A 16,187-nucleotide genomic window follows, 5' to 3' on the forward strand; every position below is an offset into this window, starting at 1 on the left:
TAGTGGTTTTGGTGATTAAAGTATGTTTTTAAATTGTCCCTGTAATCTTGACACTGTGTTCTTAATGGATGACCCATGGAGCTTACATGGATAAGCATACTAACAATTCCACCTAGAGTCCTGCAAGGAAGGAGTTCTGTAATGAAATCTATTTTGTTAATAAAAATTCTGAAAATATGAAGTGACCATCTATTCAGTCCTCTCCATTAACCCCCTGCATCCCATGCTCTTATTAGATTAATTAAGCACTGTGTAAATCTCTTCCAAAATATCAGTTTTTCTTTATTTTACTCCTATTTTATGAAAATAAGATTGCTAATGAAATCTTTGTTTTTCAGCCATAGAGCAATATGAAGAACTTGTGACTGAAAACGAGACGACAAAAAATCAGGTATGATGTCTTATTGTTACTATTGGGGATTATTTTACCTCCTAGGACTCGGTCACTAGCTGAGTCCTGTGACTCCGGGTAAATAAAGCATTGGCAGATAGCAAAATATTAACAGTGAGAATTCTGATGGCAAGAACAGTACGCTTGGTGGATGTGATCTGCCTTTTTGTGGCTACGGGGCAGTAGTTGGTAAGATTGAACACTATGCCAGCTCTAGTGGACTACAATCTTAATTTTACTAATGAGAGTCGGCGAATATTTAGCAATTCTCTCTTTACTGAACTTCAATAGCAACACAGATCATAACACAAACTATTAACCAATGAGGAGGCTACATACGCTCTGACTGGGACAAGCATCTACTCTTTCTTTGATGTAAACAATAATAACAATCAGGGGGTGTAACTTTTAGGGGGTTCTGTGTATTTTTAAGGTACTTTTGGGGTGTTTTGGGAAATTTGTGTATTTTGGGCCTCGAGTGAAATGTGTTTTGTACAGTTCCTGATTCAGTTATCACCCAGGCACAGGGGGAGGGATTGACCTATTTAATCGTGTGTGTATGTGTTTTTACTGTTGTCTACTCTCAGGTCCAGAGGGGAGTGCCTGTTGCATGGGGACCTGCATAGAAGGCCAGTTGCGGCTGAAAATAAATGCATTCCAACATGTACTCCCAGAACTATGTGTCGTCTGGTTACTGGGAGGGGAAGGGCTCATCACTGTTCCAGGGTGGAGGATTTAACTGGGAAAGTCCTTGTAAAGACTGAGTGGCGCCCAGTGCCAATTCCCCATTCTGCTCAAGGAGGGAGCGGTTTCAGGACCCCAGGCAAGCCACGGCGACTGTGGGCAGAATTGCTGTGGTTTGCTCCCTATTCCAGCTAGGAATCAGTCCTTGGCGGAGGTACCCAGCCAGGGGTACAGGGAGCTCCATTACAGGCTCCTTTTTAAATCATAATGATAAATAAATTAATTTAAAAAAAAATCACCCAAATGGCCCTGATCAAAAGTTTACATACTGTTGATTGTTTGGCCTTGTTACACACAAGGTGACACATACTGGTTGAAATGGCAATTAAAGGTTAATTTCCCACACCTGTGGCTTTTTACATTGCAATTAGTGTCTGTGTATAGTCAATGGGTTTGTTAGCTCTAACCTGGATACACTGAGCAGACTAAAAGGGTACTCTCATCTTAAATAGAGCCCCGTAATGCCTTGGCTCTAAAGTGGAAACACTTTGTGTCAATTTTTAGGAGTGACACTCCCCTGTCTGGAGTTAGAACCTTGAGTCTGGACCAAACTTGGATAGACTGACAGACTAAAGTGCTAAAAACTGATATTAATTGCAACAAGTATAAACAATTAAGATATAAAATCAAATGGCAAACGCTCATCAGTCTCTTAAGGGCCAGTCTTGATGTGCCAAAACGCATTTTGCTGAAATTGGCTTCCTCAGTTGGCTGTAGTTCCTTCCAGGTTCAGATATCCTTTTTAAATGACCGGGTACCTTCCGCTGACGGATGCTCCTAGTGCTTTCCGAGGACTCCAAGCACTCTGCCCGACACCATAACCACTGCAGACCCCACGAAATGCCGCAGCTTGGTTGGGGTCTCGCCGTCTTCACCCACTCTGGGCCCAAGACCAGGGTCCAGCTTCCAGTAGGTGGACCTCTCCGAATTCCAGAGAGCAGGAACAGGAACAAGCTCTTAGCAGAGCTCAGCGATTATACCCTGGGGGGTATAGTGATTATAGCAATCCCCAGAGTGTAGTTCTCCAATCCCCCAAACATGAGCCGAAACTTCATGAAGGTCCAAGATGATCTGAACTTTTAATGACCACACACTGGCTTTTATGCAAGTCCTCATGCAAGGGGACATCCCACAGGGTGGGACACAGTACAACCAATCCTTTACAGGAAAACCGTAAAACACACCCAGCACCAACATACAATCCCTCCCCTCTGCCTGTGATATAATTACTGAACACAATGGGTTAATGTAATTTATCACAGGCAGGGAAAATACACTTTTTATACATATACTGTAACTTTAAAAATATGCATCATATTCACATAAAACATATTCAGAATCCGCATACTTTAAATATAAACATAACCAAAAATCAAACAAATCCCTCCCAGTACATAAAAAGTTAGGTGGAAGTCCTTTATGACCGACTGCCAGCACATTTTCCTGCCCAAAACAGTTCCATAGATTTGGGCTGTGCGGTCGGTCTATTTTACACAGAAATATTTACACAGAAGATTCGAACGGGACTTAGTCTCTGCAGCTGAAAACTGAGTGCAGGAGAAGGTACGGGTCAGCGGAGTTCGTTGAAATGTGTAGCCGATTTTCAGGTCCATGGATTTGGCTACACATACCGCTAACCTCGTTCGAATGAACAAAGATGGCCGCCGCCACGTGTTGGTTTGTCGAATGGCGGCCACTTCGGCTGCATCCGAAGTGCCAATTTAAAGCTGCAGAACTGCTCCAATACAATTTAAAGGGGCAGCAAGTCTTTTAAAATCCAATCTGCTAAAATAGTCTTTAACAGGTAATATCTTCCAGGGGCCATAGTCTTACAGGGGCATTGTTCCCAGATGGTTCTTAAAGGGCCAGCAGCAGCATAATAAAAATCCATTAGCCCAAAGAATGTTTGTAAAGGGCCATACAACCCAGGGCCATAGTCTTGAGGCAGGAGGCTGGCAATAAGGCTCCTCCAACAGCCAGGGGAAAATCCGGTGACGAGGCAAAATTCTCCATTTGGAAAAGGGATAGGTAGGGGAAAGAAGTATTAGTATATCCATTTCGTTTGGCAAAGACCATCTATATACTTATCCGCACTAAAAAATTATTCATCATGTCAAGATATTTTATCATGTTAATTAAAATAAACAAATTAAATACAGGCTGCTCTGGAAAAAGACGGTGTGGTTGTTTCAAGGAGCTCAATACGAAGATACTTGCACAAAAATTATTTGTATAGTCGAGTTGCCAGAAAGAAGCCTTTACTGCACCAAAGCCACAAAAACGCCCGGTTACAATATGCACGGCAACACCTTGATACGCCTCACACCTTCTGACACACTGTAATTTAAAGAGACCAAAATAGAGATTTATGGTCACAACCATAAGCGCTATGTTTGGAGAGGGGTCAACAAGGCCTATAGTGAAAAGAATACCATCCCCACTGTGAAGCATGGTGGTGGCTTACTGATGTTTTGGGGGGGTGTGAGCTCTAAAGGCACGGGGAATCTTGTAAAAAATCATTGGCAAGTTGAATGCAGCATGTTATCAGAAAATAATGGCAGACAAATTGCATGAAGGCTGCGCATGGGACGCTCTTGGACTTTCCAGCATGACAATGACCCTAAGAACAAGACTATGTTGACTCTCCAGTGGTTACAGCAGAAAAAGATGAAGGTTCTGGAGTGGCCATCACAGTCTCCTGACCTTAATATCATCGAGCCACTCTGGATCTCAAACGTGCGGTTCATGCAAGACGACCAAAGACTTTTCATGACCTGGAGGCATTTTGCCAAGACGTATGGGCAGCTATACCATCTGCAAAAATTAGGGGCCTCAGACAACTATTACAGAATACTGCACACTGTCATTGATGCTAAAGGGGGCAATACACAGTATTAAGTACTTGGGGTATGCAGACTTTTGAACAGGGGTCCTTTTTCTTTGTTGCCATGATTTTGTTTTATGATTGTGCTATTCTGTTGCATCCTATAATTGAATATGAATTCCATAAGAAATAAAAGAAACATGTTTTGCCTGCTCACTCAGGTTTTCTTTTAAAAATGGTACATATATTACCAATTCTCCAAGGGTATGCAAACTTTTGAGCACAACTGTATTTCCTTGAGGAAGGGAGGGGAAATATTTGCCCTATTCTGCCTATAACTGACATATAAAAGCTAGCATAATCTACACACTAAGGCTAGCATAATCTACAATTTTATTACATAACAGGAGGCTTCATATTTTACATTTTTAACGCTATTGCAAAGAGAAAATGAAGCTTGAGAAGAGCGGAAATGAAATATTCTGAAATCTGCTCTGCGCATAATGGCTGATAATGAAGCGCCTGACGTAAATCTTTAGAATGCCGCCATACTTCAGACAGAGTGAGACCAAACTGAGAGTCTACTCCTGCCAAGGTGAGGAGCCATGTGATCCCTCTCATTAAGGTAATAGAAAAAAACAGTCTTGTGTGGTTTAACGTACAACACAAGAAGCCGATGTGGCGGAACCAACCTCGCCACTGTGCACTGGAGAAACCTGGTTGCTCGCCTGCTCCCTTTAGACTATGGCCCCTGTTATTTTTCCCTGCAGGCTGGTTTGTGCCTTTCTGCGGACTGTTAAAGCTATACTACCCCAGATAGCTATGCTATGGAGCCCAGCCGTATACTGAAAGACTGTATGAAAGACTTTGGCTCCATGGCGATTGAACTGTATGTATGTGATCTCAGCGCCATCCGGTAATAATGTGCGATTAGATCTAAGCTATCTGGGGATAGGTAGAATGTCTGTATTTTATGTAATAAATGTAACCTTGTGTATTTTATTGTATTTTACTGTCTTGTTACTGCCATGTGTTTAATGGAGTTTTGCCTCTGTCCTTGGAAATAATTGGATTACTTCTCAATTATCTTCAGGATAGACTCTGTGGAACTGGTTTTGGGCAGAAAAGCCATGCTTCATTTGGTCACAAAGGACTGCGATCTATTTTTTGAACCAATGGACCAATTTGGATGATTTTGACATATGTTTGTATTTGGAGTATGCAAAAATGTAAGTTTTATGTGAATGTGATGCATACTTTCAAAGTTATGAATAATGTGGAAAAACTGTATTCCTCTGCCCGTGATAATTATATCACCCATTGTGTTCAGTAATCATATCACAGGCAGAGGGGAGGATTTTGTGTGGGAGTGTCTGTGTGTGTGTGTGTGTGTGTGTATTGTATGGATTGATTGGTTGTTCTGTAAAACCCTGTGGGCAGTACTATGTTTGTGGATTGGGAATAAAAGAGGCTGTATGTGCCAGTACAGTCAGATTCTGCTTGACCCTCAAAACGAAGTGTCGTCTCGTTATTGGGGGAATTGGATTGTATGCTGACTGCCAGGAGTGTAACCCTTTTGCATGGTTTTCCTGTTCGGCTGTTTCCCGGGTACGTGTGTTTCCAGTTCGGGAGATTGGTGCTTACAGTAGCTGTCGGTGCATCTGGAAAGGGGAATATCGCCTAAACGTGTTTTAACCTCTTGTGTGCAAGGCGGTCTGTTACAGCCGACCTTAATTCAGTGATCGTCATGGTGCCATAACCTCCACATACCGAAGGAGGATCTTGACCACAAGTGGACTAGTCATGAAAAAAGGGGTGAAAGACCAAGGAGGAATGCGCCGGAGTATGAAAAGAAAATGCTGGAGAAAAAAATGCTGTCTAGAGTAAACGAAAAGCGTTCAAAGCACAAACTTTGGACACCCGACGGACGAGACATAACAATAGTATGAGTTCCACCAAAAGTTGACACACAGACAAGGACACATTGTCTGTCCAGTCACAAAGGAGTTAAAGGAGGAGGTCTACGTCTCACAGATGGACATATTTTGGAGCCGGAGGGGGGGCTAATTTGCTGCCTCTTAGAAGATGACAAATTAAATGGTCTTGGCCCACCGGAACGCCATGGGAGGTCACATGGGCCCCCAAAATGGCAGACTGCATTGCATTAATGGACAGATAGCTTAATAGATGAGACAGGAAGTTTAGGATTACAGGAATAGGTGCTGTAAAGGGATCGTAATCCCTCTCCAGACCCCTGACACTCCAAGAGTTCCAGGCAGATACATAACATTGTCTTGTGCCAGGTGTCCATGAATCCCATTGAACGTCCTTATTCATCTGTGATAACGTTGACATTCCAAGAACCCCAGAAAACATCCAGGACACCGGATGTAGACAGTCCTGCAGGATTACAGGGTGAGGGAACCCCTTGAAATCTGTGAGGAGCACTAGAAGTGTGGGCAGGAGATTCTGATCCTCGCATGATTGATCCAGTAGATCTGGATACCAGGCCTAGTTCTGCCACCAGGGGAGAGAAACTGGTTATACTTTGATTTAGTGTAGAACCTTCACAATCATTGTGAAGGACAGAAAGGCATATGCCCCGGCACACAGTATTGGATGAATAAAAATGTTCTCTGTGAATCTCGCGCTCTTACGAGATTCATGATGGCTGCACATGCGCAAGCGGCCCAATGATAGACAACCTCCGGTGGACCTTACAAGGAGAGGATAGAATATAAGTAAAAGGGCTACCCTGCACACCAGAGACCCCAGGACCGGTCCAGAAGGAGAGCGAAAAAGTGGAGCTCCATGGGAGTGGCTCAGCCACCACAAAGATCGGTAGGGGAAAGTGTAAGGTACTAAGATATGAGAGGCTGACAGAGGTGTAAGGGAGTGAGCAAGCTACAGATGGTTTAAAATGACCCTGGGGCACTGTACGCACTACGACCACTACAGCTCCTTGCACTTTTTTATTGTAAAAGAAATTCCGCTATTTTCAAGCTTAGCGCACTGCTTGCAGCCGTTTCAGGTTGGACACAATGAAAATGTTTTGATTGACATTCTGAGAGCAGCAGATGAAGAGCTGGGCTTTAGGTCAAGGAAGGCACATGGTTTTTGTCAAACCTCTGAAAAACAATATGACCCAAAGCAGAGTGCAGTACCGAAAGACCTCTTGGCACCATAATCTCTACAGTGAGCTGTAATGGTACGATAAGCTGCAATAGGCATGGATATAAGAACACGCATATAAACTGGTGGAAGACCAACTACATGCTACTAATACACGCTAATCTCATCCTAATTTAACCCCTTAAGGACCAAACTTCTGGAATAAAAGGGAATCATGACATGTCACACATGTCATGTGTCCTTAAGGGGTTAAAGGTACACTCTATCGTTGGCAATAGATACCGCTACGGTGTTCTCCTCTGCATTTAGTTTAATCTCCGTTAAGAGGGGAAAGATTTTACCCATATTTTATTTTTCCCTTCGCCGAGATCCAGTCGCTGCACCGCCCGTTCTGCCTCTCTCGACATCACGCCAACTCTTCTCTTTCATCCAACGAATGCTCCTCCAATGAAATGGGTTATAGCTACGGGAACAGAGAAGCTCCTGTATGACTGTCACTAGAGGTTGATTTAACTCTGTAATGTAAACATTGTATCTAATGGCAAAGTTTTTACATTGGAGTTAAAACTAAAGGACCTCTACACTCAGACCACTTTAAAGAGATGCTTCACAGAGATTAAGTGGTCTGGGATAGACTTGTGGAATTCATTTCGGTCCGAATGTGAATACGAACAAATTTCGGGCAATTCGGACATTCGGGTACTTCCGAATGTCTGAATAGATGAATTTCCGAAGTTCCGAAGCACAGTATTGCCTTAGAACTAATATACTTACCCAGTGAAAGAAGAAAAATGTTACATTGTATACAATTTTAAATAAAAAGTATACAAACATAGCCAGGATTCACCTGTAAGCATTTGCAACAAGTAACATACATTCATATAAAATGTAAGTTACTTGGCCAGTCAATGTAATGACAGGAATGAATAAGTAGATAACTCCCTAATTCCCACGGTATTGGGGAGCTATCTACTAAAAGTCTGAAAGAACTGAATTGGTATTTCAGCCAAATTTACTAATAGTAAATAAAGATTACTTAGTATTAGTAAATTATGCCCCTACTCGCTATACCGCGAGTAGGGGCATGTCTATTAAACAGCATATGGCTGCTCACAAAAAAGGTGCCCTATATGTGCCGCGCGAGTGGGGGCTTCTAACCTGAAGGAGGGACCTATTGCTCCCACCCCTGAACGGTGGGTGGGGGCCCTACAGTAAAATAAGGGGGGGCTCTTGTCCTCCCCCTGGACCCCACCCATGAGCGGTGGGTGGGGGTCCTAAAATAAAATAATGGGGGGGGACACCTATTTTCCTCCCCCCAGCCCTGAGTGGTGGGTGTGGGCCCTAAATTAGAATAGGGGGGGGACCTATTGTCCTCCCCCACCCCTGAGTGGCGGGTGGGGGACCTAATGTCCTCCCTCCTGGCCCCCACCCCTGGTACCCCCTGGCATTAACTAAGTGCCTGTAAAAAAAAGTAAAAAAAAAATTGCCATTTGATTTCTCTCTTCTAAAATCTAATTTTTTTTTTTTTTTAAGCAAAAAAGCCTAAAAAATAAATCCATAATAACCGACGCACTTATAAAGCCTTGCCCCGCCCTGCAATTAGGCTCAGAACCCTCTGATTGTTGGGATTAAGCCAATCAGAGTGCTCTGACAGGCAAATGAAGAGACTGACAGGTAAGTCTCTACATTTACCTGTCACAGCACTCTGGTTACTTAATCCACAAATCAGAGTGTTATGAGTCAAATTACACAGCGTGGGAAAATTCCAAAGAACTTTCCTACGCTGTTTAAATGACACAGAGCATTCTGATTGGTGGATTTCAAGCCAACCAATCAGAGTGCTGTGACAGGTAAATGTAGAGACTTACCTGTCAGTCTCTTCATTTACCTGTCAGAGCACTCTGATTGGATGGCTTAAACCCACCAGAGTGCTCTGAGCCTAATTGCAGGGCGGGGCAAGGCTTTATAAGCCTTGCTCAGTCTGCGCGGAGCCGTCCATGGGTGAAGATGGATTATAATTTTTTTTTTTTTTTAATATATACAGGTACTTAGTTAATGGTACCCCTCTCCTCCCCCCCACATTATTTTTGTGGGGTAGGTAGGGGTTAATTTTTTGTATTATTTTTTTGGGAGGGGGGTGGAGAGGGGGATGACTAGGGGTTTGTGGACCCCTAGTCACCTGGGGGAGGGGGGGATATTTTTTTTTTCTTAGGGCCCCCACCCGCCGCTCAGAGGTGGGGTCCAGGGGGAGGACAATAGGTCCCCCCCCTTATTAGTATTTAGGGCCACCGCTCAGGGGTCGGGGCTGGGGGGGGAGGACCATAGGTCCCCCCTCCATTATTTTACTTTAGGGCCCCCACCCGCCGCTCGTGGGGGGGGGGGGCAATAGGTTTAATAGACATGCCCCTACTTGCGGTATAGCGAGTAGGGGCAAAATTTACTAATTCTAAGTAATCTTTACTTAGTATTAGTAAATTTGGCTGAAAGACCAATTTAGGTCTTTCAGCCTTTTGGTAGATGGCTCCCTAATACCGTGGGAATTAGGGAGTTGTCTACTAAGCGGCTGCAAGAGAAGTCCCGAATTTCGGAATGCCGAACCGAACATTTTCCCCATGCCTAGTCTGGGAGCCTTTAACGGTCCTTTAAATCGATGACTCTGAAATAATGTAATTTTGTATACACATTGCACTACAATAAATGTTATACTTTACTGAATGCCGTTCTAGGTTCGAGCAGCATATTCTGCTATGACAAAGCCAGGCTAACTTTTCTTTTTTTGGGGGGGTGGGGAAATTACTATTAATTTAGTTTCTATGCTAAAAAGCTTTTCAGAAATGCTTCTAATCACAGCACACACAGAAGGCACGTAGTGTTTTCTGTTTTGTGTTCATACCAAAGCTTGCTTACCCGGAGATCACAGTACGATATATTTCATTATAAATCCTTGTCTGCACGTGTTTTCCTTAGCCATTATAGTGTCTTCTCGAGCCAAGCAGGTAGAACATCACAATTGCTGAAGGAACCAGTTAATATTTCTGTTGCTGTTCATTCAGCAAATTATTTAATGAGAACATGTGCTCACTTTTCTTTGAAAGGAAAAATATTCACAGACTGCTTCAAGGTAAAGGTGATTTGTGTGATTTTACTGTCACAATAAACTGACCCATAACGCACATTCTTCCCATTCTGTCGGGTCCTATTGTAGTCAGATTATTTTGGAATGTATGTCTATTAGCACCCTAATGATTAAAATCTGCTTTTTTTTATAAATGTCTTTAAATATTCCAAATCGTGCTTTATGTGGTGAAATTGCATTAAATCTGGCCATTGTTTGACTGACCCTGAGTTTCAATACCAATGTATTGTCATTGTGCCAACAATAAGGAAGTAATCTTGGCTGTGTGAGGATATTGAGTCCTGAGATGTAATTGGGTCACTTATTGAAAGCTCCCGTATTGTGTAAAAACTGTGACCTGCATATTGGAACACTTGTTGCATAAAGAATATGGTATGCTTTTAACATTTCCTTGACCTCTGCCCCATTAGGATAAGGAATCTTTTTATTTATTTATCCATTTATTTATTTTTTATTTCTGCAGCGAAAAAAAAACTATTAAAAAATAAGATGATAACATTTCTTAATTGTCATTCTTTTTTTAATTTTATTTTTTCCTACATGTGACCTCCTCACAGTATGACCAGGTTAAGAAGGAGCGAGATGATGCTGTCAAAAAGTTGGAAGAGTTCAACAAAAGTAAGTAATTTGTTTGAAAAGATGATTATGTGCATGTCTCTTGAGTTATTTGAACTAGGGGTCCTCACAAAAAGAAAGACCAAGTGCTTTTTGAAATCTAACTGCTTAGAAGGTAAAGACTGGCAGCCCGCAATGCCAATTGAGTTGTATGAATTAACATGTTTATCTCTTCCTGTAAACCACATATCTCATCCACAACAAAACTCATGTCACATGCCTCACATAGGCAACATGCCATCTTTCACCTGTCCCTCTCACGTCATGCCTGTACAATATACAGCACCTGTCTCTCACACGTCATACCTGTACGATATACAGCACCCGTCTCTCACACGTCATGCCTGTACGATATACAGCACCCGTCTCTCACACGTCATACCTGTACGATATACAGCACCTGTCTCTCACACGTCATACCTGTACGATATACAGCACCCGTCTCTCACACGTCATGCCTGTACGATATACAGCACCCGTCTCTCACACGTCATACCTGTACGATATACAGCACCTGTCTCTCACACGTCATACCTGTACGATATACAGCACCCGTCTCTCACACGTCATACCTGTACGATATACAGCACCCGTCTCTCACACGTCATGCCTGTACGATATACAGCACCCGTCTCTCACACGTCATACCTGTACGATATACAGCACCCGTCTCTCACACGTCATACCTGTACGATATACAGCACCCGTCTCTCACACGTCATACCTGTACGATATACAGCACCTGTCTCTCACACGTCATACCTGTACGATATACAGCACCCGTCTCTCACACGTCATGCCTGTACGATATACAGCACCCGTCTCTCACACGTCATGCCTGTACGATATACAGCACCCGTCATACCTGTACGATATACAGCACCCGTCTCTCACACGTCATACCTGTACGATATACAGCACCCGTCATACCTGTACGATATACAGCACCTGTCTCTCACACGTCATACCTGTACGATATACAGCACCCGTCTCTCACACGTCATACCTGTACGATATACAGCACCCGTCTCTCACACGTCATACCTGTACGATATACAGCACCCGTCTCTCACACGTCATACCTGTACGATATACAGCACCCGTCTCTCACACGTCATACCTGTACGATATGCAGCACCCGTCTCTCACACGTCATACCTGTACGATATGCAGCACCCGTCTCTCACACGTCATACCTGTACGATATGCAGCACCCGTCTCTCACACGTCATACCTGTACGATATACAGCACCCGTCTCTCACACGTCATACCTGTACGATGTACAGCACCCGTCTCTCACACGTCATACCTGTACGATATACAGCACCCGTCTCTCACACGTCATGCCTGTACGATATACAGCACCCGTCTCTCACACGTCATGCCTGTACGATATCTAGTCGTACCTGTAACAGTTGGCATTTTTATCTCCCATATTAAAGTAGGCATAGAACCCACTGATATTGGGGTGAGTGGTGGGATTAAGATGGTATGGTCACATGGAGTAACCAAATGGTAGATGATTTTAAGTAGCTTTGTAAAACATAATGTGCTTTCCTGTTAAAAGCATTGGATGCACTCGCTGTGCACGCTGCCAGCTCCACAATGGTTGGACCATCGTTGGAGAAGGCCGTGCTTTCTTGATGACATTACGGAAGTGGTGAGCAGCACTGAGGGAGTCTCTGCGCTGGAATAAAGGAGTAGACCCTTTACTTTAATAATTTGACGAGAGAAGCGGGGTGGGGATATAGCGGTGGAAATATAGCTTTGTATTTCTAATGCTATAGTGTTTCTTTACTCTGGATTTTGCTTTTCAAGAGTCATTCAGTTTTCCGTGGCCTTTGGGACACATTTATGTATCCTGTCTCTGAAGAAGTAGGGCATCCTCCTACGAAACGCGTTAGACACAGTGAATCACCAGGACTGAGATCAAGCATACAGAGTGTTTACCAGCAGAGGTCCGTATCCGCACAGAACCATTGGCGCATTTGCTGAGTGGAGCCGTTTGCAGTGCACGTCCCCTGGAGAGAGATCCTTATCGGGACGCACATAGAGAATCACGCCGTCCTTACCGGCAGCAGGATTTCAAACGCTCATCGGCCGAGGACAATCCACATCAATCCCAGCCATACCCAAAGGTTTCTGCACCTTTCTGAGCCTCATTAGACTGGTAATCACTGTATGAACTGTTCCTGGATTATATTTTTAACTTTTTACCAATAAACTGTTTTTTGTCATAAGCATCCAGTTTGTACCATTGCTTTCTACTTTCAGTGATACATTTTTGTATTACTTTAGCATCCAGTCTGTATTGCTATAATATATATATATTTTAACTGCATCTTTGAAATATACAAAGTATAACAATTGGAGCGAATATCCACTACCCTGCTCTATATCAGGGATAGAGATATTTGCACTGCACATATCATCGGTTGCATTCTATTACTTACCCCTCTTTTTCTTTGGTTTTTATTATTATTTTTATTCCATTGCATTCTATTTTCTGTTTTTATCTGTTGCTATTAGATTCATCTTCTGTTTTTACTTTTTATTCTTTCGATTTTATTTCTATCTTTGCATTTAGATCTGCAGCATATACCATTTTGGTTTTCTTAAAGGCATAGCACGCATTTTTATATCTCTATTCTTACACCTTCTATCACACTTAGCCAATATCACAGGTTAGCTCCTGGTATCTGCAGCAGAGTGCTTTCTTTAGTTATAGGTTTTAGTGAATCCCTATTTTCCAGTTTTGAGCGAACTAGTGTTAGTCAGACTCCCTCTCCCCTGGGCATTACATTAGGTATACCAGAATCTTTTATTCACATTTATGTATACCATTTTGAGAGTTGTTCCCATTGATGAGCCGCACATTATAAAGGCACATTAGGTGTAGATATATGTACAAAGGATCAGCGCTAATATACTAGATCTTACAGAGATAAATGTAAGGCAGCACACCTGAAAATAGGGCTCCCTCGCAGGCCCTATAGAGTAGACAAAACTAAAAAAGGTGAAGGGGGAGGCGGTGCCACAGGTGAAATAAAATAAAAAAATAAATAAATCTGATTATAAACTATACAAGCACATATACAAGACACTATATAAGAGAAAATAGATACAAGATAAAAAACCAAAAAGAGCTTGAAATATGGATAATGAATAATAATCAAGAGTCCAAAAGAGTCTATGCCTGATAAATGTCCAAATAAAACCTTGTATAAGAAGTCAGTCACAATCTTGTCAGGGAAAGTATTCCTCCGTAACGTATGGACATGGGATATTCGTGAAATCCATATGAAAAAAAATGAAGACAGCAAATAATGGTGCAGTATATCCCAACAGGTACGAAGTACTGTTTTTAGAGGTCTATATGGTCCTACTCACGTTTTCCAGAGCTATAAGACCAGCTCTAGTGTGGATGGCATACAGTGGTACAATCCCCACTTATGGAACAATAAAAACCTCTGGTGCCAGGGAAAATAAATAAAAGAGTAACATGGCTGACTCACAAGCTGAGAAAGCCCTAAGGGGAGAAACTTGTTGTGGTATTTTAATTGCTGTATTTTAGTAAAGGTATTTTGGCCACTTTCAACTTGTGAGTCAGCCATTTTACTCTTTTATTTATTTTTACCTGGCACCAGAGTTTTTATTGTTCCAGTGAGAATTTTACTCCAAAGAATCCTTGGTGGGGATTATACCACTCAAGCTTTATCCATTGAGCAGTCTGCCTGCTCAATAAAATGTGAGTAACCACTTGGTATTTTATTACTTCACCTCTGGCTTTTATACAATGAGCACTATTATTGTTTCCTTTACATTTCATATGGTCCTTATACCAACAAGATATCCATCCACTACAAAACTTCACGTATCCCATAAGTGGGGATTGTACCACTGTATGCCATCCACACTAGAGCTAGTCTTATAGCTCTGGAAAACAGGAGTAGGACCATATAGACCTCTAAAAACAGTACTTCGTACCTGTTGGGATATACTGCACCATTATTTGCTGTCTTCATTTTTTTTCATATGGATTTCACGAATATCCCATGTCCATACGTTACGGAGGAATACTTCCCCTGACAAGATTGTGACTGACTTCTTATACAAGGTTTTATTTGGACTTTTTTTTGCTGCATTTATCAGGCATAGACTCTTTTTTACTCTTGATTATTAATCATTATCCATATTTCAAGCTCTTTTTGGTTTTGTATCTTGTATGTATTTTCTCTTATATAGTGTCTTGTATATGTGCTTGTATAGTTTATAATCAGGTTTATTTATTTATATTTTATTTCACCTGTGGTGCCGCCTCCCCCTTCACATTAGGTGTAGACCATTAACAGACACCCAGCCCCCTGTTTGACTGACAGTGTGGACTATAACAGCTGGAGAGCCACAGGTTTGCCCCAGCTGAGCTGGAGGCATTAGTGATGGGAATTAACAAGTGTGAAGGAGTCAAAGGAAAGCTTTAAACTTGGTGAAAAGTGGGAAATTACATTCCTTCCAAATGTTTATTAAATGGAATAATTTTAAATGAATAAGAGTCTCTGAATTGATTTCACACGCTCATTGTCAGACCTGCTGATTCCACTAATAAAGGAATGATTTACATGATAATTCTACATGCAGCCTGATCTAGACATGTTATAAGCTGTACACCTCCAGCTGCTAAACCCTGCATCTTTGGGCTATTTTCTCATCGCTGTCTTTATAAACATCCTTACTATAAAACAAATTATATTTATCGATGAATTGGCAAATGTGTCACGCTTCACTCTGCCACAATAGGTTAGTCCCTGTTTAACAAATCCTTTTTATGTACACCTGTGTGGTGTACCCGTTGGGTAAATGGATGTATAGTAATGAAATCTCACAGTTCACTCAAGGCTGTATTGAGTTTATTTATGCAGCCATTAAAATATATACTATATTGTTTGTCCAGAATGTGACATTTGCTGTTAGTGTTTATTGAAAAAGTTCTGCATCATCACCTACATTCTGCATATTTATTTTTAATTGAAGGCATATCTGAAAAACGCTTCTGCTGTCTTTTCAACCAATGCAGAGGGTGGAGATACTGAATGTCAGTCACACTGTGCAGCACTACCCCAGGAAGCACCTCTAATAGCCACCTGAGGAGTGGCCAGTGGAGGTATCACTAGGCTGTAATGTAAACACTACATAACACACTGACATGTAGTGTATATTAACCCATAAAAGAACAGTGTGTAGAAACAGCAGACCTGCGATATAGAAAAGAGCTTAACAACTGTAATTAAATACTTAACCCTTTTACTACCAGAACGCTGCTGATACAGATCTCTCTGAGATGGCA

General features: G+C 42.1%; 1 protein-coding gene across 3 annotated transcripts in view; it reads left to right on the top strand.

Moving 5' to 3' along the window:
• SHTN1 (shootin 1) overlaps nucleotides 1-16,187 on the top strand; it is a 167,403-nt gene that overhangs the window by 12,059 nt on the left and 139,157 nt on the right. For all 3 annotated transcript variants that reach the window (XM_063433979.1, XM_063433977.1, XM_063433978.1), the window contains exons 2-3: nucleotides 339-391; nucleotides 10,785-10,845. In XM_063433979.1, the coding sequence (XP_063290049.1) occupies nucleotides 339-391; nucleotides 10,785-10,845 (114 nt within the window). The remainder of the gene's footprint in view (nucleotides 1-338; nucleotides 392-10,784; nucleotides 10,846-16,187) is intronic.

Source organism: Pelobates fuscus, chromosome 10, assembly GCF_036172605.1.
Source record: "Pelobates fuscus isolate aPelFus1 chromosome 10, aPelFus1.pri, whole genome shotgun sequence".
NCBI lineage: Eukaryota > Metazoa > Chordata > Amphibia > Anura > Pelobatidae > Pelobates > Pelobates fuscus.